This window comes from Myotis lucifugus, unplaced genomic scaffold (genome assembly GCF_000147115.1).
Source record: "Myotis lucifugus unplaced genomic scaffold, Myoluc2.0 scaffold_3, whole genome shotgun sequence".
NCBI lineage: Eukaryota > Metazoa > Chordata > Mammalia > Chiroptera > Vespertilionidae > Myotis > Myotis lucifugus.
Window position 1 is genome coordinate 3,765,458 of NW_005871051.1, and position 26,345 is coordinate 3,791,802.

The following is a 26,345-nucleotide window of genomic DNA, read 5'->3' on the forward strand; positions in this document are numbered from 1 at the left end:
TGGGCTGACGCCTTCCACAGCCCACGGGGCCAATGGCGACTTCACATGGAGCAAGGTGGGGCATGTGGGTCAGGTGCTGGGCAGCACACCAATGCACCACCTTAGCCAGGAGGTTCCAAATGACGTAAAAGGAGCTCATTCCTTTTTTTTTTTTTTTAATATATTTTTATTGATTTCAGAGAGGAGGGGAGAGGGAGAGAGACAGAAACATCAATGATGAGAATCATTGATCGGCTGCCTCCTGCACACCCCCAACTGGGGATGGAGCCTACAACCCAGGCATGTGCCCTTGACCGGAATCAAACCTGGGACCCTTCAGTCCGCAGGCCAACACTCTATTCACTGAGCCAAATCAGCTAGGGCAGGAGCTCATTCCTGAAGAAAGAGCAGGAGCCAGCCAAGAGAAGAAGGAAGCAAAAGGCTTTTTTTTTTTACACCAATCTTCATTTCCTCTAATTTCAGCAGTGACTACAGAGCACTTCTCCCGCATAATACTAAAAACAACAAACTATATCAATAGCAATAGTTATTACATTTACTAGGCACTATGCCTGGATCTTTTACATTATAAGCATTATCTCAGTTAATCTTTGCAAGGACCACCACTTATTAAAGGAGTACAATTATTATCCAAATTCTCTAAGTGAGGAAACAAGCATAGAGAGGTCAGGTAACTTGCTCAAGGTCACAAAGCCTCTAAGTGGCACATCCAGGTTATAATCCAGAACTTGAACTTACAACCAACCTGGTTTTGACAAACTCCAGAGCCAACTGGCAAGCCCATACTATATTGACCCTTCTCTTCCCTCGGCACAGTAAAAGCAGGGAGAGGATTCTCAACAGGCGTCTGGCTCCAGCTCCCATCCATATCACCCTGGCCTCAGAAGAGTGAGCCTCCCTTTGTCCAAGGTCCTACAACCAATGTCAGTTAAGGAGGAGAAGCAATATGGATATATGCCCATGAGGTTTATGAACCGAATTGACCTAACCAGCCTGCTCAGTTCAGGCTGCTAGAACAGAATACCAGACTGGGTGGCTTCAACAACCAAATTATTCCTCAGTTCTGGAGGCTGGAAGTCCAAGATCAAGATGCCAGCAAGATCCATTGTCTGGAGTAGCGAGGGCCTCTCTAGCTGGGTCTGAGCCTCGCCAGCCCCTCCCCCAGGAGACTGTTGCAATCGGCCAGCCGCTGCTCCACTGTAACCATGTGCGACCAAAAGGCGGTGATCAAAAATGCCGATATGTCGGAGGTGATGCAACAGGACTCCGTGAAATGTGCTACTCAGGCGTTGGAGAAATATAACATAGAAAAGGACATTGCGGCCCACATTAAGGAGTTTGACAAGAAGTACAACCCCACCTGGCACTGCATCATGGGGAGGAACTTCGGTAGTTACGTGACACATGAAACCAAACACTTCATCTACTTCTACCTGGGCCAGGTGGCCATTCTTCTGTTCAAATCGGGTTAAAAGCATGGACTGTACTACACACCCAGTGATCCATCCAAAAATAAGGATTGCAGCCTAAATTCCAAATACCAGAGACTGAAATCTACAGCCTTGCCTAAAGGAACACCTTGATCTTGAACCTTTATTGTGTTGTTTTGTACAGGGTATTCGCTGTACTCATTTGTTGTGGTTATAAAACAATTAGCAAAGCAGCTTACATTTGTATTTATTTTCTATTCCATATCTCTCTGCCCCATGTTTTTTTCTCCTCAATATCCATTCCTTTCCCAAAATAAAATTTGCCGGAGGAAAAAAAAAAAAAGATCCATTATCTGGTGAGGGCCTGCTGCTTCCTGGTTTACAGATGACCATCTTCTCATTGTATCCTGACAAGGCAGAGAGCAGAGAGACGACCAGCGCTCACATCTCTTCTTCGTAAGGGCACTAATCCCATTCATAAGGGCTCCACCCTCATGACCTCATGACCTCCCAGAGGCCTCATCTCCTAATAGCCATCACATAAGAAATTGGTTTCAACATATGAATTCTGGAGGACACAAACATTCAGTCTATTCCATTGCCTTACTGGAAAAATAAATTTATTTTCTGCAATAAAATTTATCCTTCTCTTGTTCCCTCCCTTTCGATCTCACCCAGGTTTCAGCAAAGTACCATCCTAGCGGTACTGACCACCTCTTGGCTATCTGTATCTATGATTAAGTAGGTACCTCCATGTGAAGATATGTTATTATTGACTTGAGAAAAAGAGGGAGGGGAGAAGGGAGGAGAAGGGAGAAGGGGGGGTGGGAGAGAGAGAGAGAGAGAGAGAGAGAGAGAGAGAGAGAGAGAGAGCATCAATTGGTTGCCTCCTGTACATGCCTCGATTGGGGATCGAACCCATAACCTTTTTGGTGTAGAAGACGATACTCCAACCAAGCCACCCAGCTGGAGTGGTACTTCTGTACCTTTTATTATTATTTTCGATGTTTTTATTGATTTTAGAGAGAAAGGGAAGAAACATCAATATGAGAAAAATTAATCGGTTGCCATCCACATGTGCCTCAACTGGGGATCGAACCTGCAGCCTAGGTGTGTGCCCTGACTGGGAATCCAACTGGTGACCTTCCTGTGCATGGGACAACATGCAACCAGGCACACCAGCCAGGGCTCTGAACCTTTTATTACTGTGTCACTGCCACACTGCAGTGGATGGAGCTGTGCCTAGACTATCACTTCTCAAACTTCCATGTACTTAGAAATCTGAGCATTTACTGAAACGCAGATCTTTCTTCAGTAGGCCTGGAACGCTACCTAAGAGTCTATTTTAAAAGCTCCAAGAACTTTGCTGCTGCCGATGGCCAGACCACCTTTGAGTGGCAATGACCTAGACACTGGCACATGAACAGTTCTTCCTTGATCACGCTGTGCTAAGAGACTATCTTCCCAAATGTGCGAAGTAGATTCTGTGCTTTGTGACAAAACTGTACAAAGCATCCAGCCACACATTACACATTATACACATTACATACTATATACACCAGCTGTCAGCTCTACCAGATTTTCACTTTGCTTGGTTTGAATTTTCTGTACATGTCTGATTCATTTGGGTCTACTTGTTCCTAACAGAGCACTAACTTTTATATTTTTATATTCTCTGACATATTCTTAGGCAAAATTTTCATGCCTACATCCCACGTTATCTTCTTTACCGACTCAGGGGAAGATATTTGTAAAAAAAAAATCCCTCCATATGCATCCTGACTCCCACCTCTTTCTACCTCATCAAAAACTCACTCAAGCCCTGACTGGTTTGGCTCAGTGGATAGAGTGTTGGCCTGCGGACTGAAAGGTCCCAGGTTCGATTCCAGTCAAGGGCATGTACCTTGGTTGCAGGCACATCCCCAGTAGGGGGTGTGCAGGAGGCAGCTGATCGATGCTTCGATGTTCCTCTCTTTCCCTCTCTCTTCCTCTCTGTAAAAAAATCAATAAAATATATTTTAAAAAAAAACAAAACTCACTCAACCAACTATCTACTTTTGCTCATCAGCCTCCTTCTGTCTAATCCCAAATTCCTAGTCTACAGTAATAGTGATAATTTCATGAAATTACACTATTTAAAAAACAGCTAATTTAGCCAAATTGGGGCGGGGGGGAGTTAGATATAAAAATTAACAGCTTAAACCTATTTATATATTCCTAGCACAAATTTTAGGATAATATTTCAGACCAAATCTCCTCCAAAGCTTCACTAACATGTTAAGAATCTCCTAAAAAATTGTAATACTAGGCCATTAAAAAGTCTATTTGTCCATATGACATGAAAGCATGTCCTTTATAATCTTTTTAGATCGTACAATAACTATTAATAAATTTTTAGCCCTAGCTGGTTTGGCTCAGTGGATAGAGCGTTGGCCTGCAGGCTCAAGGGTCGCGGGTTCAATTCCGGTCAAGGGTTGCAGGCTCGATCCCAGTAGGGAGCATGCAGGAGGCAGCCGATCAATGATTCTCTCATTGTCTCTCATCATTGATGTTCCTAGCTTTCCAATCCTCTCTCAAATCATTTAAAAATTTTTAAAACTTGTTTTTCCACCTGGCCCACACATGACTCACTCCCTCCTGCCTATAGAACCCCTTGACTGCCTTGCAAATCATTTCCTTCTGTGGCTTCCTCTCCACTTTTCTAAAGAGAAACGGTCTCTGTCCTGCCTGTCCTCCTCCTCCAGCCATACCACTCCGCTGGCTCCGCTGGCTCGGGCGGGAGGACCGACAGCGATGAACACGTTTTCAGCTTGCTTTCCCCGGACTGATGCAGAGTTTTACTCAAGGTGTGTCTTAAGTATTTGTGAAATAGTATTTCTAGTTACTTCCTCGGCAACAACAGACTAAATGATATGCTCTAATTTTACCCATCCTGTGTGAGTCCTGCTTAAACCATCGTCTCCGTTTTGCCCTCCAGACAGTATCCGAGCCATGTTTGGTTGTCACAGCTGGCGTGGGGGTGCTACTGGCATCTAGTGGGTGGACATCAATGATGCTGCTGATGCCCAAGATAGCACCCCCCAGTGAAGATTTATGTGGCCCAAATGTCGATAATGCCATGGTTGAGAAGCCCTGTGATAATGGTAGTTTCTGCTACTTTTAACTTTTTGCGATTTAAAAGACATCAGAAACCTATGTGGCTGCAATTTTTTCAGTTTCTTATTTGGTTTTTCAACATTAAGTTCCCTGGTTTGGAAAAACAACCCAAATAGGTATTATTAAAATGGCCCAACCACAACGGAGTGTAGCACGATGTGTAGTACGGCAGTAACACAGTCAACTACAATCAAAAACTGGTCTAAAGACTTTAGATATAACTTTTATTCATTTGGTGGTACGTGATGCTCACATGGCACCATACAACAAATTTTAAAAATACAATATGAAAAAAATTGAACAGCCAAAGAGATCAATTCCATTAGAGGGCTTACAGAAAAACCAACAAGAGCCCCCAGAAAGACCCACCCACTGTTCCCTTAAGAACATTAATTTCTTCCTGTTTAAGTTTGGCTTTAAGAAACACCAAAAGAAAGTGCAAAAGGAAGTTTTTGAAAGATAGTTAAACTTCACATAGCGTCTTTCACATGTCACAAAATGCTTTCATTATTCAACAAGCATATAAAATAATGCAAATATCTGTGAGCCTCTATTTGGTCCCAACTATGAAGGTCGTAGCCTTCAGTATTTCCTTCATCTCTGTCCTCAAACTATTTGCATCAGTAAAAAGTCACTTAAGGTGGCTAGTAGTCTCTTTTGCTCCACAGTGCCTCTGTCTGCAAAGCATTGAGTTTCCATAAAAACATGGGCCCAAGCAAACTGAAGTTATAGAAGTACTTGAAGTGAAAAATATAACTAAATTCCCCCAAGACTGATTTAAAATCAAATTTGGGCTTTGAAATCTAATTGTGTTCATTTTCATGATTACTAATTACTGAAGGCCATCTGTCAGAAACTATAGAGAACAGCAAGATTTAAAGTTGCAAAAACTTCTTAGAAAAATGACTTTGGAAATCGTGTTTTAGTACATACTGACCTGTCACAAAGTTATTTTATACAAGGAACATAAGAAGTTACAAGTTCTTCCTGGAGAGTCAACTAATGCTCAATATTGATTTTGTAAGTCAGCCAATTACAAACTGTTTCTCATGTAACCTTCAAAACAGGGGTCCTGGGTGTTAGCAGGTCAAGGAACAAACCTTCTAGTCCCCGTGCGATTTTACTTACAGTGGCAGTCTCCCACGCCATGTGCTGCTGCAGAATCTTAGGTCCCCTTAAGAGTTCACAGAAGGGCTAGCATAGGGAGACAAAACAAAACAGCCATGGGTAGAAAAGGACAAAAGCCAGGAAATTAGGAAAAGCTAAAAATATACTTAAAGTACTTGCCAAATAACACTAATTATTGCCTAAATGCTTGGTTCCTCTAGAACTTAATGGCATTTCAGTTTATGCTTGACCCCTATACACCAATTTATCTAATTACTAAATGCAAAACTAAGCAGACATTTCAGCTGCTGCAATGGTGTATCATAGCACGGAATACGTAACATGTACCGAGATGTCTCGCACCTTCTCCATTATACTGCATTAAGGGCCAGGGGCAGGTCAAAGGCACCTTTGCATCCCGTACACTAAGCACAGTGGCTGGTACACAGTAGGTGCTCAGCAGGTATTTATTGAACACATTGTTTAGTGGCTTATGACATGGAAAAGAGCCCAAAGACTGGCTTATTCTAGTAGCATTCCTTAGGTAGCCTCACTCCCAATAGGTAGAAAGCAGTCTTAAAAAGATACCTTCTTCACTTCCTAAATGCACACTCATCAACAGCTGGACATGACTTGAATCACTTTCCTTAAACGTGTTCATAAAGCATTTTGAGAATTCAAGAGATGAAAGGCGCTATGTAAGTGCAAAATAATAATATTCAAGACAGTTCAGCAAAGGTGATATATTTTCTATGGTGATGGAACAGTTGTGCTAATTTGAGATGAACACCCCAAAAGCTACTCTTCTCATTGTCATTATCAACAGAACAATAACATTGGACAAAGACGCCATGTCACTTTATATAGTTTATATTCTGCTACTTTCTATAAACCAGGTGACAGAAAATGAAATTAAGCCATTTATTCTACACAAACCAATACTTTATCAAAGTTCCTGCATTTTACAAGTCATGTTCAAAAAACACACACAAGTTAGCATTTTGTACACAAATGTTTTATTTCTCAAACATTCCCTTTAAACACAAGGAATGAATTCTAAATCTTCATAAAGATGAATTAAAAATGAAACCCCTCCAGTATAGTGTGTGTAGTCCCTGTGTTCTTGGTCACTACTGGCATTTACTGTTTAACATCAACGACAAAGACAAGTTATTTAAAAATCATGCTACTGGATTTCTAGCTCTTCCTCTATGACCAGTTTTATGCTCATCTGCAATGTTTAAAAGTGTACATCACCAAGTCAAAGCAAGTATAAGGTGTGAAGTAGCTGTGCATTAAACACAAAATAAACAACAAAATTATAAGATATAGTCAAGTTCATAACGAATATAGGTGTTCTTATCATCATTGTAGATTCTTGGGTAATGTGCTATGAGAGCATCCTGTGAACCAATGTAGATGGAGTTGTAAATTTTCCAATACACATCTCTGACCTTCCGGGCTGGGTGAAACAAACCCTAGAATAATTAAAAGATTACGTTATTTTAATTTTCAAAGAACATACACAACCTTAACACAACAAACCATAAATACATGATTCCAAACATTTCCCTTTAAGACAGAACAACTGCAGTGAACAAAGACAAAATCTAATTCCCCCTCCCCACAACTCTGTTGTCCCACATGGCACAATGTACCCTATTAAAAATTAGGAACAGTGACTTAATTCAACTAAATTACTTTTTTCATTGAGTTATCTTTTCAAAATCTTTAACCTACCTGTAAACAATACTGCAACATTCTACATGGTCCAATAGCAACTCTCAAGCCCTCCAGGGCTCCCATAACTGCCTGAATTACATGGGGAGATGTCTCAAACACATTGGGCCATACATAGTTCAACAAGTGATTCAGCGAATCTTCACAACCAAATCCATAAACCCCCAGTGACATGTGTTGCACCACCGCACTAGCCGTCTGTCTGTGTACAAGGTCCCTGCAATGGAAAAAAAAACCTTTTTGTTAGATACAGTCGTAGTTTTACAGGAAGTATTCACCACCCATTAGAAACTAACTGAAGTTCAGTGCATGGAAGACAGTCCTCCTCACACCTGGCATCTGATATGGAAAGCTTTTAGAGTGACTAACAGTTCTACTTGAGAACTTCTAATGACTCAAATCTCACCAAGGCTAAAAAATAAGCCATTATTTTCTAACAGACCTTTAAAAAGAGTAAGACTGTGAGAGCCTTGTTCAGTTGTACATGTTAGTAGGCTACTAAATAAATAACAGTAATATCTCATCTTAAACTCTATAAATTGAAAATCTTTAGAAGTAATTCAATACTGGGATAAAATAGATAACAAAATTAAAATCAAATCCCTGACCTCATATGTTCTAAGTTTCATTCAAGAATGCAATTTGGTGCCCTAGCCGTTTGGCTCAGTGAATAAAGTGTGGGCCTGCGGACTGAGGGGTCCCGGGTTCAATTCCGGTCAAGGGCACTACCTCAGTTGCAGGCTCCTCCATGGACTGGGCCCTTGTCAAGGTGCGTGCAGGAGGCAACCAATCTATGTTTCTCTCATATCGATATTTCTCTCAGTCTTTCCCTCTCTCTCAAAATCAATGGAAAAAATATCTTCAAGTGAAGATTTAAAATCCCATATAATAAAAGCCTAATATGCAAATCGACCAAATGGCAGAACAACCGGGACATAAAAATGAGTTCATGCTCTTTGCCCTCAAAGGTAGTAGTTAGAATATCTTAAAGATAGAAGAAAAAAAATATACTTGAACTTTACTAGTATCCTTATTACTTTTATCTACTATAATAATATTTAATATATTAAGCTTCATACATAGCAAGGCAGTATTCCTCATTAATACATTTCCCAACTAAAATATTTTTCCTTTTCACTTAGTAATTTTCGACAACTTTGTCACCCCTCCACATGATTTTTAACTTCAGTCACACATCAGTGACTGCACTCTGATGCACAGACACATCTCACCAAAGATTACGGAGTACGTATGACGTACTCCTACTTTACTAGCTCCAGCTGGGCAGGCTTATAAAGAACATGATTCTTATTCTGTCCCCAGGCCTGTGGTAACTTGTTGAGTCTATTAAGTCTCCCTTTTGGAAGATCATTAATGAGTAACTTTAATCTGTAAACAAGTAACTAACTGAATAGGCTCTAATTTGAGTAACTTATTTTTCCTGAAAAATATTGGCAATGAAACAGTCCCTTACTACTTAGACCTTAAACTTTCCCTTACATGTCCTTTCATTACTTTTGTGTTTAAAAATTATGTTAGTCCTAGATCAGTGATGGCGAACCTATGACACGCGTGTCAGAGGTGACACGTGAACTCATTTTTTTGGTTGATTTTCTTTGTTAAATGGCATTTAAATATATAAAATAAATATCAAAAATATAAGTCTTTGTTTTACTATGGTTGCAAATACCAAAAAATTTCTATATGTGACACGGCACCAGAGTTAAGTTAGGGTTTTTCAAAATGCTGACACGCCGAGCTCAAAAGGTTCGCCATCACTGTCCTAGATGGTTAAAGGTATCAGGAATCTACTGTCAAATAACTCAAGCAGTAGTGTATCACGTCACCATCTGAATAATTTGGGGCATACAATGGGAACAGTGTGGCTCTGGCCAGCTATGTTCAGTAGTTCAAAAGCCTAACAGAAACCTTTGCTTCATCTGCAATAACAAAAGCTAAAAAGATCAAGTCTCTGCCACACCAATAAGGCCATGCTCCTCATTCTCCAATTATTATGACTAGTTATTTTTAAAATAAAAGTTGATCAATTGCTGGTTTTCAAAATGTATTTAGTCTAACATATGAAAGGGAAGGGGGCCCTTGTAGCATTTATATTATTTGAAGATAACAATAGTCATAGTTTCATTCAGGGGAGCATTCCCCTTTAACTACATCATAACTAACAGGTCCCATAATAATTATTTCCATAAATTCTAAAATAAAGCAAGAATTATAACTATTTCTTGTACTTCATTCAAGTCACTTACCTATCCATTAAAGCATCTTCCAGCAATGGTGTGACAGCATAAATGTAGTCCTTGCCCATTTCACCGATATATTCGAACAAGAAGGAAAGGGACTTTAACACTCCGTTTTGAACATTGAGCTCAGGAACTCTGTACTCATTCATTAAGGCAGGAAGCACTGTGAAGGGTGAACATGTTTCAGCGACAATAGCTATTGCTACAGTGGTACACACTCTGTTCTGCCTTTCCTGAACTTTGAGGTTGTTTAAAAGTGTAGCCAACACATCATGAGGGCTGAAAAAAATAAATGTCAGCAAACTGTTAGATTACAGGTCAAAACTGTTTTCAGAGGGAAAAGAACAATGCAAAGAAATGAAACTACGGTAAGTAATCACTGGGAACTTAGTAATTTTATGATAAAATACAATATTTTCAAGTCACTGGCATTGTTTCTACTTAAGAACTTCATTTAAATTAAAATGCCCCATTTTAAAGAAAAATTCAAATGTATTCACTTTCAAAAGTAATTTTGAGTCCTTAGTAAATTTCTTTAAATATAAGGAGATTTAATTAAATGGTCAGATTGATTGAGTGTTCAAACCATGGCCACTAGAATGAGGCAACCTTACAGTAATACCCATGCCACAACACACAAAATCTTTTTTCTATCTTCTCTCCCAAATACATTTACTTAAATATTCTCCTTCTTTAAGCATTATTTGACCACAAACTTAAAGGGACACAGGGGATAAACATTAGCACAACAGGTATTCATTGCGAATTTCTTGACTACATTAACGCTAAATAAATACACTGATGCCAAACTCGGTGTGGTGGAAAACTTCATCTAATTAATATGACTTAGCTATGTTTTATCGCTTGAAAATATTTGCTCATTTACTAACAAACCACATGGTACATTGTAGTACCTCATTTTTCTATAATGACTGTAGTTTGATTCTGACAGAAATGGAAGCAAATAACCTTAGATTTATTAATAAAATAGCTATAATTCAGTTGTCTGTGGATTAATTTTTTAAAAATATTTTAAAAACACTAACATAAGCCCTGACTTATGCTGATTTTTAAATTAAGAACGGGCCTTAATATTTCAAGCATTATCCAAAAAAAGCACCAACAAAAATTTGAAATTATTTTGAGAGTTGTAGTTTCCCTCTCTGAAAATAACTAATTAAATGAAATTTAAAAACCTCCACCTGTTTTAACTCAAACTTCAATAACTGAAGGTTAGTGCATAAATAAGGTATTTTCACAACTGCATTACTCACATTATGCCCTAAAAGAAATTTCTACAGAAATAGAAGCATTTTTCAACATCACAAGAGGTTTACTACAAAATACATACATACATACATGCATAAATACATGAATGCCCTGGTTGGTTTTGCTCAAAGGTTAGAGCATTGGCCCACAGACTGAAGGGTCAAGGGTTCAATTCCGGGCCCTGAGTAAGGGTGTGTGGGAAGCAACCAATCAATGTGTCTCTCACATTGATGTTTCTCTTTCTCTCCCTCTTTCTATCTCCCTGCTCCTCCTTCCCTTTCACTCTCTCTAAAAACCAATAGAAAAATATCCTTGGGTGAGGATTAAAAAAATATACGTGTGTGTGTGTGTGTGTGTGTGTGTGTGTGTGTGTGTATGGAAATAAATAGTACTCACCCGATGGCCTTTGCAATATAACCAAATGTGTTGACTGTGGCTCTACGAATAGCTTTTTTGTGAGCTTTTAAGAGCTCCAAAAGCTGACACATATTCAGCTCCCCTAAAAAAAAAAAAAAAAAAGAAAAGAAAAAAAAGTTAAATTTTTGTGCTAGTAAGTCTTAAAGGGTAAATTTACAAATCCAGTTCTCAAAACACAATTACCAACTCACTTTAAGCATTAAATAAAACAATTACTCTTCAGGAAAGATAATTTAGTCTTAAAACTGTATTGCTAACCCCCCCAGTACCATCCAAATTGAAATTTCACTGAAAATATTAATACTGATAACCTAACCATATATACTAACATGAGCAATGTTAAGCAAACTTGCAAAGTAAATAAAGTGTTTAAATATGAAAACCAATACTGCTTATAAAAATGTTTAATCTCTTACCTGTCAGCAATACGCCCAACAAGATCAATACAATTCTCTTGTACTTTTTCATGCCTGTTCTTTAAGATGGGAGTGAGTCTAGGCAGCAGATCTTTAATTGGTGGAGTCATCTTATGCATACCTATTTAATAGAGCCAACGCACTGCCAATTAACATTTGAACCGCAATCTCTGTCCATTTTACCTTTTACTTAGCAATATAATACATGTGGCCAGGCATAAATATAAACTTACAGCTGCCTATGAAAAGACAGCTTATGTTCTGACCAAACACAATGTAAGCCAGAGGTAGACATGTAAATTAAAGCAAAATTTTCCAGAAAGGGCCCCCTTACCCTTTAACTGCAAAACAAACAGATCTCCAGTCTCCCTGCAATGCAGGGCATACTTGGGTGGTATTTACACCTACGAAGAGAGAAAAAAGGAGGCAGCTGGCAGGGGCTCCTGCTCTAACTAAAATTGCTTGCTCTGATTCTCTCTCCATTGCTTTTCCCATGTTTCCCTCACCAACAAGATGGTTTACAACTCCCTGCAAACTAGAGTCCCACAAGTGGCCAAGTAACTGATTTTTGGCCAAGTAGCTACTTTAAGTATAGAGGATAGGACTGAATTGGGGATTATATGTAAGTGCAATAGTTCAAAGATGTCCTATATTGCATAAAAACCCCTTACTAAAAGGAAACAGTGGCTTTCACAGCCAGCTATTTTAACTTCCTGCCCTACAGAAGTTACTTTTGCAATAGTCATATTCAATTATAATGAAGGATTAAACACGAAAGACCATTTATTTCAGCATACTGAACTTGAAAAGTAAAATACCCAGAAGTAAATGTAATATACTTGTTTTTAGTTTGGGTTAGAAAACTGAATGGATAAAGAATTGGATATAAATAAAAACAAGATAAACAACTTGAACAATTCACTTTTCTCCCTGGTTATGTTCCTAACACTTGAAAGAAAGCAGAAAAACCTGCCACCAGCACTTATTAATTCAAGGTTGAATACATCTATACTTCGTCCAAAAAACTAAATTAAAACTTCAGCGTTGTCCTCCTGCCCCCAAATATATTTCAGGCAAGACACTTTTTGAGCTGTGACTACTCCCACCTCTCCTGTAGGTCCTAAATTTGCCCGCTTTTCTCTTTTAAAGTAAAATATAAATGGGTTTGGGAGATAAGACTATTGTGACATCACCCCGACTTAACTATAATTTTGAAGTACTTTTAAAAAAGGTACCGGAAATCATTACTCAACCCCCCAAGTATAATTCTATAATTTACTTAAAAAATAAATAAAAGAAAGTTAAAAACCAAAACAAAAAAATTCTTACATGACCAGCAAATTCCATACCTATTACATTCACAATGGCCTTCAGTGCTCCAAGAATGCTGCCCAATACCTCAGGGTACTCTTCACCCAAATACTCATACAAAACAACACCCAAGTGCCCCATCAGTTTTTCCTGTAATAAATAATGTTAAAAGGTTACTATTCACATTAAACTATATGGTGAAGAAGTAAGTATCTGACATACAAGTTTACCTCTTGGCAAGTCTTCATAACAACAGCAGTTCGAGAGATCAAGTCAGCTGCCTGTTGCCTAACTTTTGCGGATTTGTTATTTAAACGCCACAAAACTGTACCACAGATCTGAGGCAAGTAAGGTTTCACCCGTTTGCCAAGTGCATTGACCACTGTGCCAAATCCGTTCAACATTACTGAGTCCTAAAAAAAAAAAAAAAAACGAAAACTAAATTCTTAAAAGCTACATTCATTGGGAACTAGAATTCAGTTTGTGACTAAAAGGTTGAAATATACTGATATTCAGTTTTTAACAAAATGATATCTAAAAATTTAAGGTAGAATATTTCCACATAGCTAACTGAAAGAGAACATGAACATTTAAAAATTACTTCAAATTCAATTACTCTTTAGTTATGTGCTGGTAAATAACATGCTTTTTTATAGTATGAAAGTCAGTGGCAACTTGTCCTAATTAGTATCATTACCTCTGTAGTCTGTTCTTGAAAAGCATAAAGAATGCCATCAATCAGTTGTTCTTCAAGTTTGTGATCAATATCTGCTGCTCCCAAGTTGCCCATAATCTTCTCAATTGTTTCCATCACCATTTTTCTGTACTGTTCAGCTTCATCTTTCAGATCATCCACGATCCTGGATATAATTTCTGCTGCTCCTACTTTGTTAGCCAACTCCACAGTAGTATCAACTAACTAAAAGGGGGGGAGGGGCAGCATTGAATTTATTGTTCTTTGGAAATAGACAACATGAAAAGCAAAAGTTCTAAAAATACTATTCAGCTAGTGAGCATGCCGAGAACTATCAACTCCTATTTCTAAAACTTAAGAGAAAGATAACCGCCCTGACTGGTTTGGCTCAGTGGATAGAGCGTCGGCCTGCGGACCAAAGGGTCCCGGGTTCGATTCCGGTCAAGGGCATGTACCTTGGTTGCGGGCACATCCCCAGTAGGGGGTGTGCAGGAGGCAGCTGATTGATGTTTCTAACTTTCTATCCCTCTCCCTTCCTCTCTGTAAAAAATCAATAAAATATATTTAAAAAAAAAAAAAAAATATTTCTAAAACTTAAGAGAAAGATAACCAAAATAATTTACACTTGCATCTAAGTCGAGGTGATTTAAGGTATTACCATTCATATTTCCCCAGCCAGACCAAGCATTTCATTAACTAGACAAAAACATCAATTCAGAGTTGGGTTATGTACACTAGAATGCACAATCAATATGGAACTTACCTGACTGACTAAAACCCATCTCCTTTCACAATCAAGCACATACAAACTATGAGGTAATCAGGGCAAAAAAATAATATGTAACATGCACTCAAACTAACTAAAAAATTAAGTTAGTTGAAAGGATTTTAATTTTTTTTTTTTACAATGAACGCTTACCTGTCGATAATTTCTTCTATCTAAAGCCATTCTGTGTTGCCAGAAATGTTTAAAAAAGGGAGGAAGAATCTCTGTTTTAATGTAGTTTGCTTCTACACCATCTGTTCCACAGCACTGCTTTACCACCTAAAAGGTTAAAAACAATAATTGTAAACACAGTCCTGGTTTAATATGTAAGCTTTTTTATTTTTTTTTTTTATTTTTTTTAAATATATTTTATTGATTTTTTACAGAGAGGAAGGGAGAGAGATAGAGAGTTAGAAACATCGATGAGAGAGAAACATCGATCAGCCGCCTCCTGCACATCTCCTACTGGGGATGTGCCCGCAACTCAGGTACATGCCCTTGACCGGAATCGAACCCGAGACCTTTCAGTCTGCAGGCCGACGCTCTATCCACTGAGCCAAACCGGTTTCGGCAATATGTAAGCTTTTTTAAAAAATGCTTTGAAACTCTCTTTGAACCATAAAACACACCCAATTTAGATGAACAAACCTGGAACAATAATAATTTGGGACAATTACCTTCAGCACAATTTTCTTCATTTCTTCATCAGGAGATTGGAATTCTCGAATAAGGATTAACATCACTTCTCTAGTATAGTAGTTGGCATATTCTGCATCCATGAGAGGAATAAGATACCCAATAGCCTTTAAGAAGGCAGCCAGACCCTATTTTAAAATAAACATATATGTATTTAGTAAACTGGAATTAAGTTGCATTAGCTTCAATGAGTAGGAAAAAGAAATCTAATTGGTGGATCTACCTTTCCTCTGTGTTGGCGGATACCCTTCCACAGAGGCTTCAATACAGAATCAAAAGATTCGATACCATAAGGAGTTGCTGCTTCAGCCAAGGCAGCAATGGCCAACGCACTAATGGTCCGAACTTTCTGCTGCTCATCCACAAGACCTATAAAACCAAATACAGGTTTTAACTAAGCAACAATATTACTTAATTTCCACATAATCTAGCAATGTAACCTAACTGCAGAATCTGTTCACATTAGACAAAATTGGTAATAAACTGCAAACTATTAGCAGATAATATTATAAATCCCATTATAAACTTTATGGTGATTATGCAGTTAAAGACCTTCCATTAATCACTCCAAATCAGGAATGCAAATTTAGGACACCTGTCTTATAAAGATAGACAAATTTATATAACAGCTTACCGTGTTCAATGATTTCAACTAAACTTCTCAGATGTGGCAAGATGGCACAGCCCATAAGAATAGCTATCTGCTGTACAATCTTAATACCAGTGTGTCTCGCTTGCCAGGACTTCTTGCTTTTGCACACAGCTTTTAAGAAGGGCAATAGTGAAGGAATGCCCAGGGCAGAAGCTACAACAGCAAAAGCTCTAGCTGTTGTGTTACGAACATATTCATCCATATTATCTATATCGGGTCTCATGGTAGAGATCATAGTAGCCAGACCAGCAGCCTAAAAGGTAAGAAAAAAGGATAGTCATGGGCTGATAACATTAACCCTCAACCATTTCTTTGCAAATCAAATAATCCCATCTACAGATACCAAACTTTCTCCTCTAGAAATATAATGCAAATACCTTTGCCAAATTAGAAATAATCTCTCGGCCTTCCACTCTAGCATAGTAATCTTCATCAATCAGCAATGGTTCAATGACCACAAGGATCTGAAAAAGAGAAAGAAATGAATTTCCACACCAATTACCGATGCCACCCTTGTAATAAAATTAAATTTAGGAAAATTTGTTAAAGCATGTCATTTATGTAATCTAAAACCACAAGCATATAGAACTCATTTTACTAGAAAATGTACTTTGTTTTTTAAAAAGCCATACATCTGCACTTTTTAATTCTACTGGTTTCAGAGAGAGGAAGGGAGAGGGAGAGAGATGGAAACATCAATGATGAGAGAATCATTGATCAGCTGCACGCCCCCTACTGGGGGAGATGATCGTGACCTCCTGGTTCATGGGTCAATGCTCATTCACTGAGCATACAGGCTGGGCTGCACTTTAGAATTCTAATCCATAACTGCCACAAGCAAAAACAAATGTTTAAGACTAAAAGCCATGCTATCGAAACAGATTTTCTCATCCTAATCTAGTATCAATCAAGCAAATAAAAAAAATGAGTAGTAATATGAACCCATTTTAGTAAAGAGGGCAAAATGTTACGTCTATCTATACACATATTTTTATATGTGTGATACATGCTTGGGAAAAGAAAAATGTCTGGGAAGACATGTAAATTGAACATTGGTAACTCTGTCTTGCAAGCCGGTAAAATTTCCCTTTTTATTGTAAACATATGGCATTAGCTATTGCTTTTATAAGAAATTTTAAATTGCACAAATACATATAAGTTGGCAAAAAAAAATTCATTAATTCCTTTCATATTAAAAATATCAAACCAGCCTTAGCCAGTTTGGCTCAGTGGATACAGTGTCGGCCTGCGGACTCAAGGATCCAGGTTCGATTCCGGTCAAGGGCATGTACCCTGGTTGCGGGCACATCCCCAGTAGGGGGTGTGCAGAAGGCAGCTGATCAATGTTTCTCTCTCATCGATGATTCTAACTCTCTATCCTCTCTTCCTCTCTGTAAAAAAAAAATCAATAAAATGTGTTTTTTTAAAATATCAAACCACTAGAAACACTACTTGAGAATAACAAACCTTATGCACATATGGTCGAACTAAGTCATCAAGTTTGTATAATATTCTATCAATAACTTTGACAAGCAAATGACGTTCTTGATCCTCAAGTGTAGGAGACATCAGTAGAGGAAGGATCTGATTAAACAAAGGACCAGCTCCAAATTCACGAGCTTTATCAGTAATCTGACGCAAGGCAGCCTGGGGGAGAAAAAGAATAAAAGGTGTTTCTTTGTAATTAAGCATTTAGAACAAGCCAATTAATCCATAATTGTCTGTAACTTCATCTTTACTGGCATTTTACAGAGTAATTTAAGTTCATTCCATTAAAACTACTCTGAAGTGTGAATCCCTATGACAGAAGTTCAATGTTTCAGTTAATAAAAGGTAAAAGAACAATGGAGCCACTGGAGTTATAAAATTCCTTAATCTCCCTGTAAAAGATTACCCGCCCATCTTCAAGCCATATAGGGTACTATTACAATTCCTCATATAATCCCACTAATTTCCTTGAGTCTTCAGCATGTTTTAAATGCCTTAGGAAAAAAAAGAGAATCTCATTTTTCGATATCTCTATTAGCATAAAATTCCTTGATTAAAAAGCTAGGTCCTTCTTATTACATATCTTTATTTCACTCATACTATGCCCTTGGTAAAGCTGAAGAAGTTAATACATTTCTAAACATAAAATTATAATTAAGATGATGACTTAATGAATTGGCACTTACCTTTCTCATTGGAGGTGTACCATTCTTAATTTTTAAAAGCAATTTCATTATTTTTCTCTCTTTTTGCTCTTCTGGACTAAGTGTTGATTCATCAACATCAACCTAATACAGTAAAAAGAAAATAATTTAAAGTTGGACTGAGATATTATGATTTAAAATCCCTAAATAAAGGTATTATTTTATTTTTACTATTATCACTTACCAAAAGTTTATCAAAGTACTGAATATCATCAGGTTTTAAAAAGGGAAGATTTCCAGATGGTTGGTCGTTGACACTTTTCATAGTTCTGTCTTCAGTTTGCATGTGGAAACCAGTCATACCACCCAAAGGTGTTGGAGTGGCCGTGAGCTTTCGAGCTGGAGTTCGAATAGGAACATAACCAGCTGGAGGAGGAAGTACCTAAGACAGTTAAAAAGACAGTTTAGGACTTTCTTGATTAACTAAAGATGAATGTAATGAATAACATTTGCACTTAAAAAATATTTTACAGTTTATTAGCTAGGAAGCTTTTTGCTTGGAGATAGGAATTACTACTATCGATCCCATTTTTCTATCTTGATTGTAAGTTTAAAGTATATATGACAAATATTCATATTTCTCATCTGTTAATAAAACTTAAGTATATTAGAACTGTGGGAAATTTAGGAAAATGAAGCATATTATAAAATTCTGATCACTTTCAAACATTAACATATATAAACATGTTGGTTTTAATAATAAAATAAAAATCACACCAAAATCAAGTCTTAAATATTTAAGTCGCTTTACAGAAATCAAATAAATGCATGCAAACTAAACACATTTACCAAAGCCTTGTAAAATACACACCATTTGAATAAGTCAAAGAAATTTCACTGAAGATGCACTAAAGAGGATTTTTCCCCTCCTATTTCTATTAAGGAAACCAATGACTGACTGCAATTGACAACACAGGCAGTCAACACAGGTGCAGAATATGTCTACACCCACTTTATGGGTGACTACAACAAGTTATAAAGCAGAAATTCTTAATACTTAAACACCTTAAAACAAACCTAATAAGGGGGAAAAGACATATGAACTGTTAAAAAGCAATGGGCATTGGCAGAAAAGGCTCTGAAAAGGCCATAAGTGATGTAGGTTCCAGCCCTGGTTATGATACCATCTACATGCCCAGACTGCCTTTCAGACTAGCAAATGGTGATCCTTGAGCCCCAGGGACCTACAAAATTTTATAGTTAAAAATAAACTTCAAATTGCCATGGTAAAGAGAGAATATTCTGTGTTCACTGGCAATCCATGAATTTGTTACATACACAAAACCTTGTGAGGCACCAAGTTAAATAATCCTAACCCAATGTGAGCTTAATCCTGGGATCACTAATAAACTGAAGCAGCAAGCTATTCCATACCCCCAAATCAGCATTTCTCAAAGTATATGGTCCTAGAAGTCCAGGAGATTTCTCACCTTCCAAAAGTAATAAAAAGTTCCCTGTAATTTATTTTCACTCCTATTACTTTTTGGAACTGAAATATACTTGGAAACAGCTAAAAGAATGTAATGGTAGTAGTAAGTTTAGACAAGGCCAGTGCAAACCTGACTTATAAATTTCTTGGAAGAATACTTAAAATAAAATTCCTATTTTATATTCTAAAAACCATCACATTCATATTCCATGTTATTACCTTATATCCTTCTGGAAACATAGCATCTAATTCTTCATCAGAAAGTGGGCGATTTCTCTCATCAATTTCTCTCTCCCAACGCCAAGCCTGAAGCTGTTCAGGAGTCATACTCATTATGTGACCTACGGAAAAAGCAAACTCCTGTAACAATCTATAGTACAAATATTTACCACTCCACAAGTCCTTCAGATACAAGACAGCCAGGAGTTTTACCTGGAGTAGGGGTAGCCATGTTCATGGCTGGTGTGCCAATTGGTGTTTTCCCAGGGGTCAGAACAGGAGTGCTTCCGCCCATCTGACTAGCTGGTGTTTCATCCCAACGTGATTTCCTTTTACTGGCTCCAGGAGTGGGTGTTTCGCCAATTGAATCTCCACCTCGATCTGTTCGAGGCGTCTCAGCCCATCCACTTCCATGCCCAGGAGTATCTTAAAAAAAAAAAAAAAGAAAAAAAAGTGTTAGTGTCTAAAGTTTTAACCGTCAAAAATTTACTTTTTATTCTCAAACAGCTAACATACTCAAAGTGATCAATTTCAAAAGCAGAATATTCCCAAAATGCAGGCCCATTTTAGGTTTAAATGTTTCAAATTTATCCTCCCCCTTCACTAATTTTTGTTCCTTTTCCACTGACTACAGAAACAATACCTAGCAAACATTAAGGAATGGGAAAACAAAGTATTTTTTTAACCACCCTTAATATCACAACCACTCTGTCTCTTGAACCACTTTTCATTTCCCCATACAGCTGAGATATACAGCTGAGCTTGTTTTGTGTGTAAATTCTATACTGCTTCTTTCATCCATTGCATGGCAAGTTCTCTCCCATATCATTAAATATTCTGCAAATAAATTTTTTAAAAATATTTCTATTGCCCAACCGGTTTGGCTCAGTGGATAGTGTGTCGGCCTGTGGACTGAAAGGTCCCAGGTTCGATTCTGGTCAAGGGCATATACATTGGTTGTAGGTACATCCCCAGTAGGGGGTGTGCAGGAGGCAGCTGATCAATGTTTCTAATTCTCTATCCCTTTCCCTTCCTCTCTGTAAAAAATCAATAAAATATATTTTTTAATAAAAATATTTTTATTGATTTCAGAGAGGAAAAAAGAGAGAGAGAAACATCAATGATGAGAGAGAATCATTGATCGGCTGCCTCCTGCACGCCCCCAACTGGGGATCGAGCCTGCAACCTAGGCATGTGCCCCTGACCGGAACAGAACCCAGGATCCTTCAGTCCGCAGGCCAACGCTCTATCCATTGAGCCAAACCAGCCAGAGCTGTAAATAAATTTTAATGCAGCAGATGTACTACGAAATCTTAACTTGCCACAGCTCTCATAAACAGTTAAAGAAATATAGCTTTAAAGGGTTAATACAAAAAAAGATTTGGGAAAAGTAATAAATACAGAAAGTAGAGTTTAAGGAGACAAAAATGGGGAGTTATTACTTTATGGATATGGAATTTCTGTTTGGGGTGATGAAAAAGTTTTAGAAATGAATACTGGTGATGGTTGCACAACACTGTGAATGTACTTAATGCTACTTACTTGTACACTTAAAATGGTAAATTTCATGTTATATATACTTTACACAATAAAAAAAAGGTTATGATCTACAAACTTTACTTCTTCCTAATGTTTTTCTTAAATTTTAAATCTCCTCAAGAAAGGAAAAGAATTAGGCATATTATCTGCTGTTGTTTTTTTAAGTATTTATTGTTGAAAGTATTACATATGTCCCCTTTTATCCCTCCATTGACCCCCTTCTAGCCCACCCCTGCCACCTGCCCCACTGCTCAGCTATTCATCTATCCCTAAAGCAGCAGGTTATTTGCTTGTCTAACCAGAATAGAACAGATTTGGAGCTATAAATACACCACTCATCAAGTCAGTATTTCACCCAAACAATGCCAGACTCCAGTAGAAGTACCTCTTTCTGTCTTGGGGGTCTCATCCCAGCGGTTTTTACGAGCACTGGAAGTTGCGCCTCCGTGGCCTGGTGTTGCATGGCCTGGTGTGTCACCGCGTCCAGGAGTAGCAGCTCCCGCTGGTGTGTGACTTGGTGTAGGATCCCATATTTTTGAGCCTGGGGTTGCTCCAGGAGTCTCACTTCCCTTTGCACGACCTGGTGTCTCATCCCATCTTAAGGAAGGGGTATGTCCAGGGGTCTTAACAGAACAAACACATTTTATTTCACACACCTACACACCCACATAAAAATAACTAAAAAATTCCTGTTAAGTTTTAAATGTGATCACACTTATATGTGGAATCTAATGAACAAAATAAACAAACAGAAACAGACTCATAGATACAGAGAACAGACTGACAACTGTCAGGGGAGGGAGGTGGGGGGCTGGGTCAACGGTATGATGATTACCAGAGGGAAAGGGGGCTAAGGAAGGTAGAAGAGGGTAAAGGGGAGATAAATGATGATAATGAAAAAAGACCTGATTTGGGGTGGTAAACACAATACAATATATAAGACGCTGTATTATAGAATTGTACACTTGAAACCTATATAACTTTATTAACCAATGTAACCCCAATAAACACTAAAAAAAATTTTAAACGCTTTAGTTCCTTTCTCTATAATTTGTTTTATTTATTTATTTATATTTATTTATTAATATTCACCAGAGGATCTTTTATTTATGTCTTTTTTTGTTGTTGTTAAGCCTCACCTGAGGACACTTTTCCATTGATTTTTAGGTAGAGTGGAAGAGGGGAAGACAGAGAGAAACATCGATGTGAAACACATCGATTGACCGCCTCTGACCAGGGCCAGGGCCAGGGCCAGTGAAAGAGAGAGAAACATCAATGTGAGAGAAACACATCAATTGGTTGCCTCCCGCATGGGCCCAGAATAAGGCCGGGGGCCAGGGAGAAGCCTGCAACTAAGGTATGCACCCCTGACCGGAAATGAACCCGGGACCCTATGGTCTGCAGGCCAACGCTCTATCCCAAGTATGTCAAACATGTGGCCCATGAATATTTTTGTGGCTCAGCCAATGTAACGGTATGTGAGAAACGTTTTAATAAAAATTTCATAACTTAATTTTTTACAATATCCTGTTATGCATAATTACAGCGTTCACTAATAACTGATTACTATAATCATGTTGCATTCATTTCCCTTCTGCACAGGCGCACCATTTCTCTCCACTAATACTAGCAGCGAATATTTTAGCAGCCACGTCATTAGTCTTGTACTGACTTGTTTGGTGTGCACAACAGGAAATATTTCACTTTCGGAGAACATGAAAAATAGGTTTATTTGTGTTACGCTTATTAATCTGTGCAGTTTTTCAGTGTCTGGTAAGTTAATGTTCAAGAAAAAAATATTAATTAAAATGTTCTATTATTTTATGTTAACAATGACTCATGTATTTCAGCCCTTTGTATTCAGCATGTCTCTTATCAAAATAAACCTACGTTTCTATGAAAATTGAAGCTTTTGTTTTTTTTGTGGCCCACATAAACTTAAACCTTGTTTATTTGGCCCATGTTAGCCTTTGAGCTTGACATGCTTGCTCTATCCACTGAACCAAACCGGCTAGAGCTATTCTCTATAATTAAAAGTTACAATAGATTATCGTTCTGTTTAAAAGATACGTACTTTCAAAAAAGAAAAATAAATAATACGTACTTCCTAGCAAATATGTTTATGACTAACCACAATTTAAAGTTTTAACTTGGAGCAGTGAAGAAAGCCCTCATTTTAAAAATATTGCATTCTAAGTATGAATCATAGTTTTGTCATTACTAGCCCCGTGACTTTGGGAAAGACACAAAGGTTTCTCTGTCTAGATCTGCAATCAAAGAATTTCAGTATTATATAAGTAGTTCTCAAACCCACTGAATTCTCACCAAGAAATACTATTTTTGTGTTTTCCTTCATTCTGTGTTTATATATTTGATTAATATAAGACATTTTGGATCACGTGGGTAATTATAGCTAAATATTGCAACACGATTTCAATCCTTAAGATTAATTTATATTTACAATCACATTTGCATTACTCCTCTAACTGATGCTGGCAAGATCGGTGAAAAAAAATTAGAAGTGGATTTAAGTAATCAAAGGTTCCACAGCAATTTACATAGAGAGACTAAATAGTAGGTAAGGGAGGATGGAAGATAAGCAAGTGATAGCAAAAGAGCCTGCACAGTACAGACAATACCATATGTAGCAACACATTAGGTGATTCAGTGTGATTTGTATTTAAATAATGACATAAATATTCTATAGGTTTTGTACTATACTTTTTATGTATCTGTTTTAAAATTGGATGCTCTACCCAACATTAAAAGTTCTAGCTAGCTTTGTTTGCAAACTTGCATAAATACAATAAATTTAAAACTCGTTATTTTTTCCTTTAAAAAGATTCTATGTATTACTTAGAGTTGGGAAATTTTCCATTAGGTGAGTAAAGCACATAATTTGTTCAAAATCTCAGTTGGCACCTTGATCTTCCAGAACTCTAAGAAAATATATGTCTGCCCTAGCCGGTTTGGCTCACTGGATAGAGCATTGGCCTGGGGACTGAAGGGTCCCAGGTTCGATTCCGGTCAAGGGCATGTACCTTGGTTGCAGGCACATCCCCAGTAGGAGGTGTGCAGGAGGCAGCAGATCGATATTTCTAACTCTCTATCCCTCTCCTTTCCTCTCTGTAAAAAATCAATAAAATATATTTAAAAAATGTGTGTGTGTGTGTGTGTATATGTCTGTTTCTTAAGTCACCCAGTCTGCTATTGTCATGAAAGCAGACAATACATTTCATGTGAAAAAAAAAATTATAATAGTATTAAAAAATACAATGTAACCACCTCTGCTTGATCCCAACTTGACAGCTTTTTGGGAGTGGCACCAGGAGTCTGATCAGCTGTTTGATCCCAACGGCGTTTTCGTTTTGACGGAGGCTGGGACGCTGCTGCTCCATTGACGACTTTCAGTTCTCCAGCTTTAGCTTTTTCTGCTAGTTGTTGCCTAATTTCTCTCTGAAAATAATTGAATAATCACTGAGTATCTTTAAAACGTTTTCAACATATTTTCATATCATTAGTACAAACATTTCTATTTAACGTCACGTCATTCTTCACTCACTCTCCTTCCTATGCTAGTGGTAGTCCTGGTCTTATTTTCCCTCTCTTCTCTGTATTTCGTTTCATACAATGTCCTTCTGCACCGTAGATGAGCAAGTACAGAATTTATAACAGAAAACCCTACTCTAGACAGTGAAGCAAATCTTCAGCCAATGGTAGAGAACTAAAATGCTTCCATTGAAAAATAGTTTTATTTAAAACTCATATAAACAGCAAATCAGAATATGTAACAAGATAGAAAAGTGGTAAAAAGTGAAAAATTTTAAATTATGATTTTAATTAGGTAAATATTATATATAACATCCCAACAAATGCATTTAATTTCCATCACCCCACTTAATTTAGACAATTAATTATATATTCATAATAAAGTTATGAAGGCTAACTACTGAAACAAAATGAAGCAATTTCTGTAAGCCAGCAGGAATTCTTCAGAATTCTCCAACCATATCCAAACTCAATTTTATGGGAGAATTAGAGGTTTTTCAAGGAATGGTTTAACTACTTGGCTTTTTCCTTACACACTGGCTTCAGGTACACACTATCATCCTCCCCACGGACATAGTCACTAGAAGAAACATATGTATGTATATGGCCAAGGGGCCAGGGACTAGAAAAGGACAGAAAAAATGCTTAACATGGGAGGTGGTAGAATTTTGGGTAAGGCTCTGTCTCAACTTTACTTTTATTAATAATACTGAATTACTTGTTCAGCAAATAAAAAGGAAATATAAGTCTCTCAATCTCAGCTTTATTTCTAGTCTTTCACAACCATTAAAATAAAGAGCAGGTTCATACCTCTTCTTTAGTCAAATGCTGCTCTCGCATTACATCCATATAAGTTCTAGCATGCATTTTAGGATCAGGGGTCTTCCCTCCTGCAGAAAAGAACAGCAACAGGACAAGAGTACAATAAATAAACGATAATTAGGTTCAACTGATTTATCTGCCCTGCTCTAATATTATGTTATTCCATATCATTTAATTTATTTTTTGATGGAAAACTTTAATAATTATACATCTTACTTTTTATTGAGTTTGCTGATCAATTTAACCTGTTTGAACACAAACATCTACAGCAGTTTAAAACAAATATTTTAATGCATATAAAAGCAAAATGACAGCACAGTTTAGTCTTCAGAAGTGATGGGTTCCTGGGTTGCTAATCCGGAATACGTACACTTTCGTGCCTTTGTCTCCATCAGCAGTTCTGACTTCAAGCAGCAGAATAGAAGCCTAGAAAATTATCTCTTTACCATTAGTAACACTTTGGAAAGATATTTATATTCAAAACATTACCTGTTGCAAGCTGTTAAAATCCTAACTACAAATAACTATAACTAGGTAAGTTCTTCATACAATGTTCTAAAACAGTTATAGTTTAGCAAATCTGATTTTTAAAAATATACCTATAATCTTATTCTCATGTCAGGTTACTAAAAAAGGGCTTCATGCTTGTTAAAGTTTTGTTGACCCAGAAACATTTTTAT

At 37.4% G+C, this 26,345-nt stretch overlaps 2 protein-coding genes across 2 annotated transcripts in view; one reads left to right on the forward strand and one right to left on the reverse strand.

The window, feature by feature from the left end:
* Nucleotides 1-1,108: 1,108 nt before the first annotated feature.
* On the forward strand, nucleotides 1,109-1,663 carry LOC102428639 (dynein light chain 1, cytoplasmic-like). Its single transcript, XM_006082369.3, has one exon. The coding sequence runs from the start codon at nucleotides 1,206-1,208 to the stop codon at nucleotides 1,470-1,472; it is 267 nt and encodes an 88-aa protein (XP_006082431.1). The 5' UTR covers nucleotides 1,109-1,205; the 3' UTR covers nucleotides 1,473-1,663.
* Nucleotides 1,664-4,782: 3,119 nt separating this feature from the next.
* SF3B1 (splicing factor 3b subunit 1) overlaps nucleotides 4,783-26,345 on the reverse strand; it is a 33,143-nt gene continuing 11,580 nt past the window's right edge. Inside the window, 22 exon segments of the mRNA XM_006109852.3 lie at nucleotides 4,783-7,171; nucleotides 7,434-7,650; nucleotides 9,701-9,973; nucleotides 11,360-11,443; nucleotides 11,445-11,462; nucleotides 11,797-11,917; nucleotides 13,146-13,257; nucleotides 13,338-13,520; nucleotides 13,805-14,026; nucleotides 14,721-14,846; nucleotides 15,245-15,391; nucleotides 15,487-15,632; nucleotides 15,898-16,168; nucleotides 16,293-16,379; nucleotides 17,383-17,562; nucleotides 18,090-18,191; nucleotides 18,292-18,489; nucleotides 19,756-19,877; nucleotides 19,969-20,181; nucleotides 21,680-21,917; nucleotides 24,580-24,750; nucleotides 25,654-25,733. Of these exon segments, the coding sequence (XP_006109914.2) occupies nucleotides 7,013-7,171; nucleotides 7,434-7,650; nucleotides 9,701-9,973; nucleotides 11,360-11,443; nucleotides 11,445-11,462; nucleotides 11,797-11,917; nucleotides 13,146-13,257; nucleotides 13,338-13,520; nucleotides 13,805-14,026; nucleotides 14,721-14,846; nucleotides 15,245-15,391; nucleotides 15,487-15,632; nucleotides 15,898-16,168; nucleotides 16,293-16,379; nucleotides 17,383-17,562; nucleotides 18,090-18,191; nucleotides 18,292-18,489; nucleotides 19,756-19,877; nucleotides 19,969-20,181; nucleotides 21,680-21,917; nucleotides 24,580-24,750; nucleotides 25,654-25,733 (3,470 nt within the window). The 3' untranslated portion in view covers nucleotides 4,783-7,012.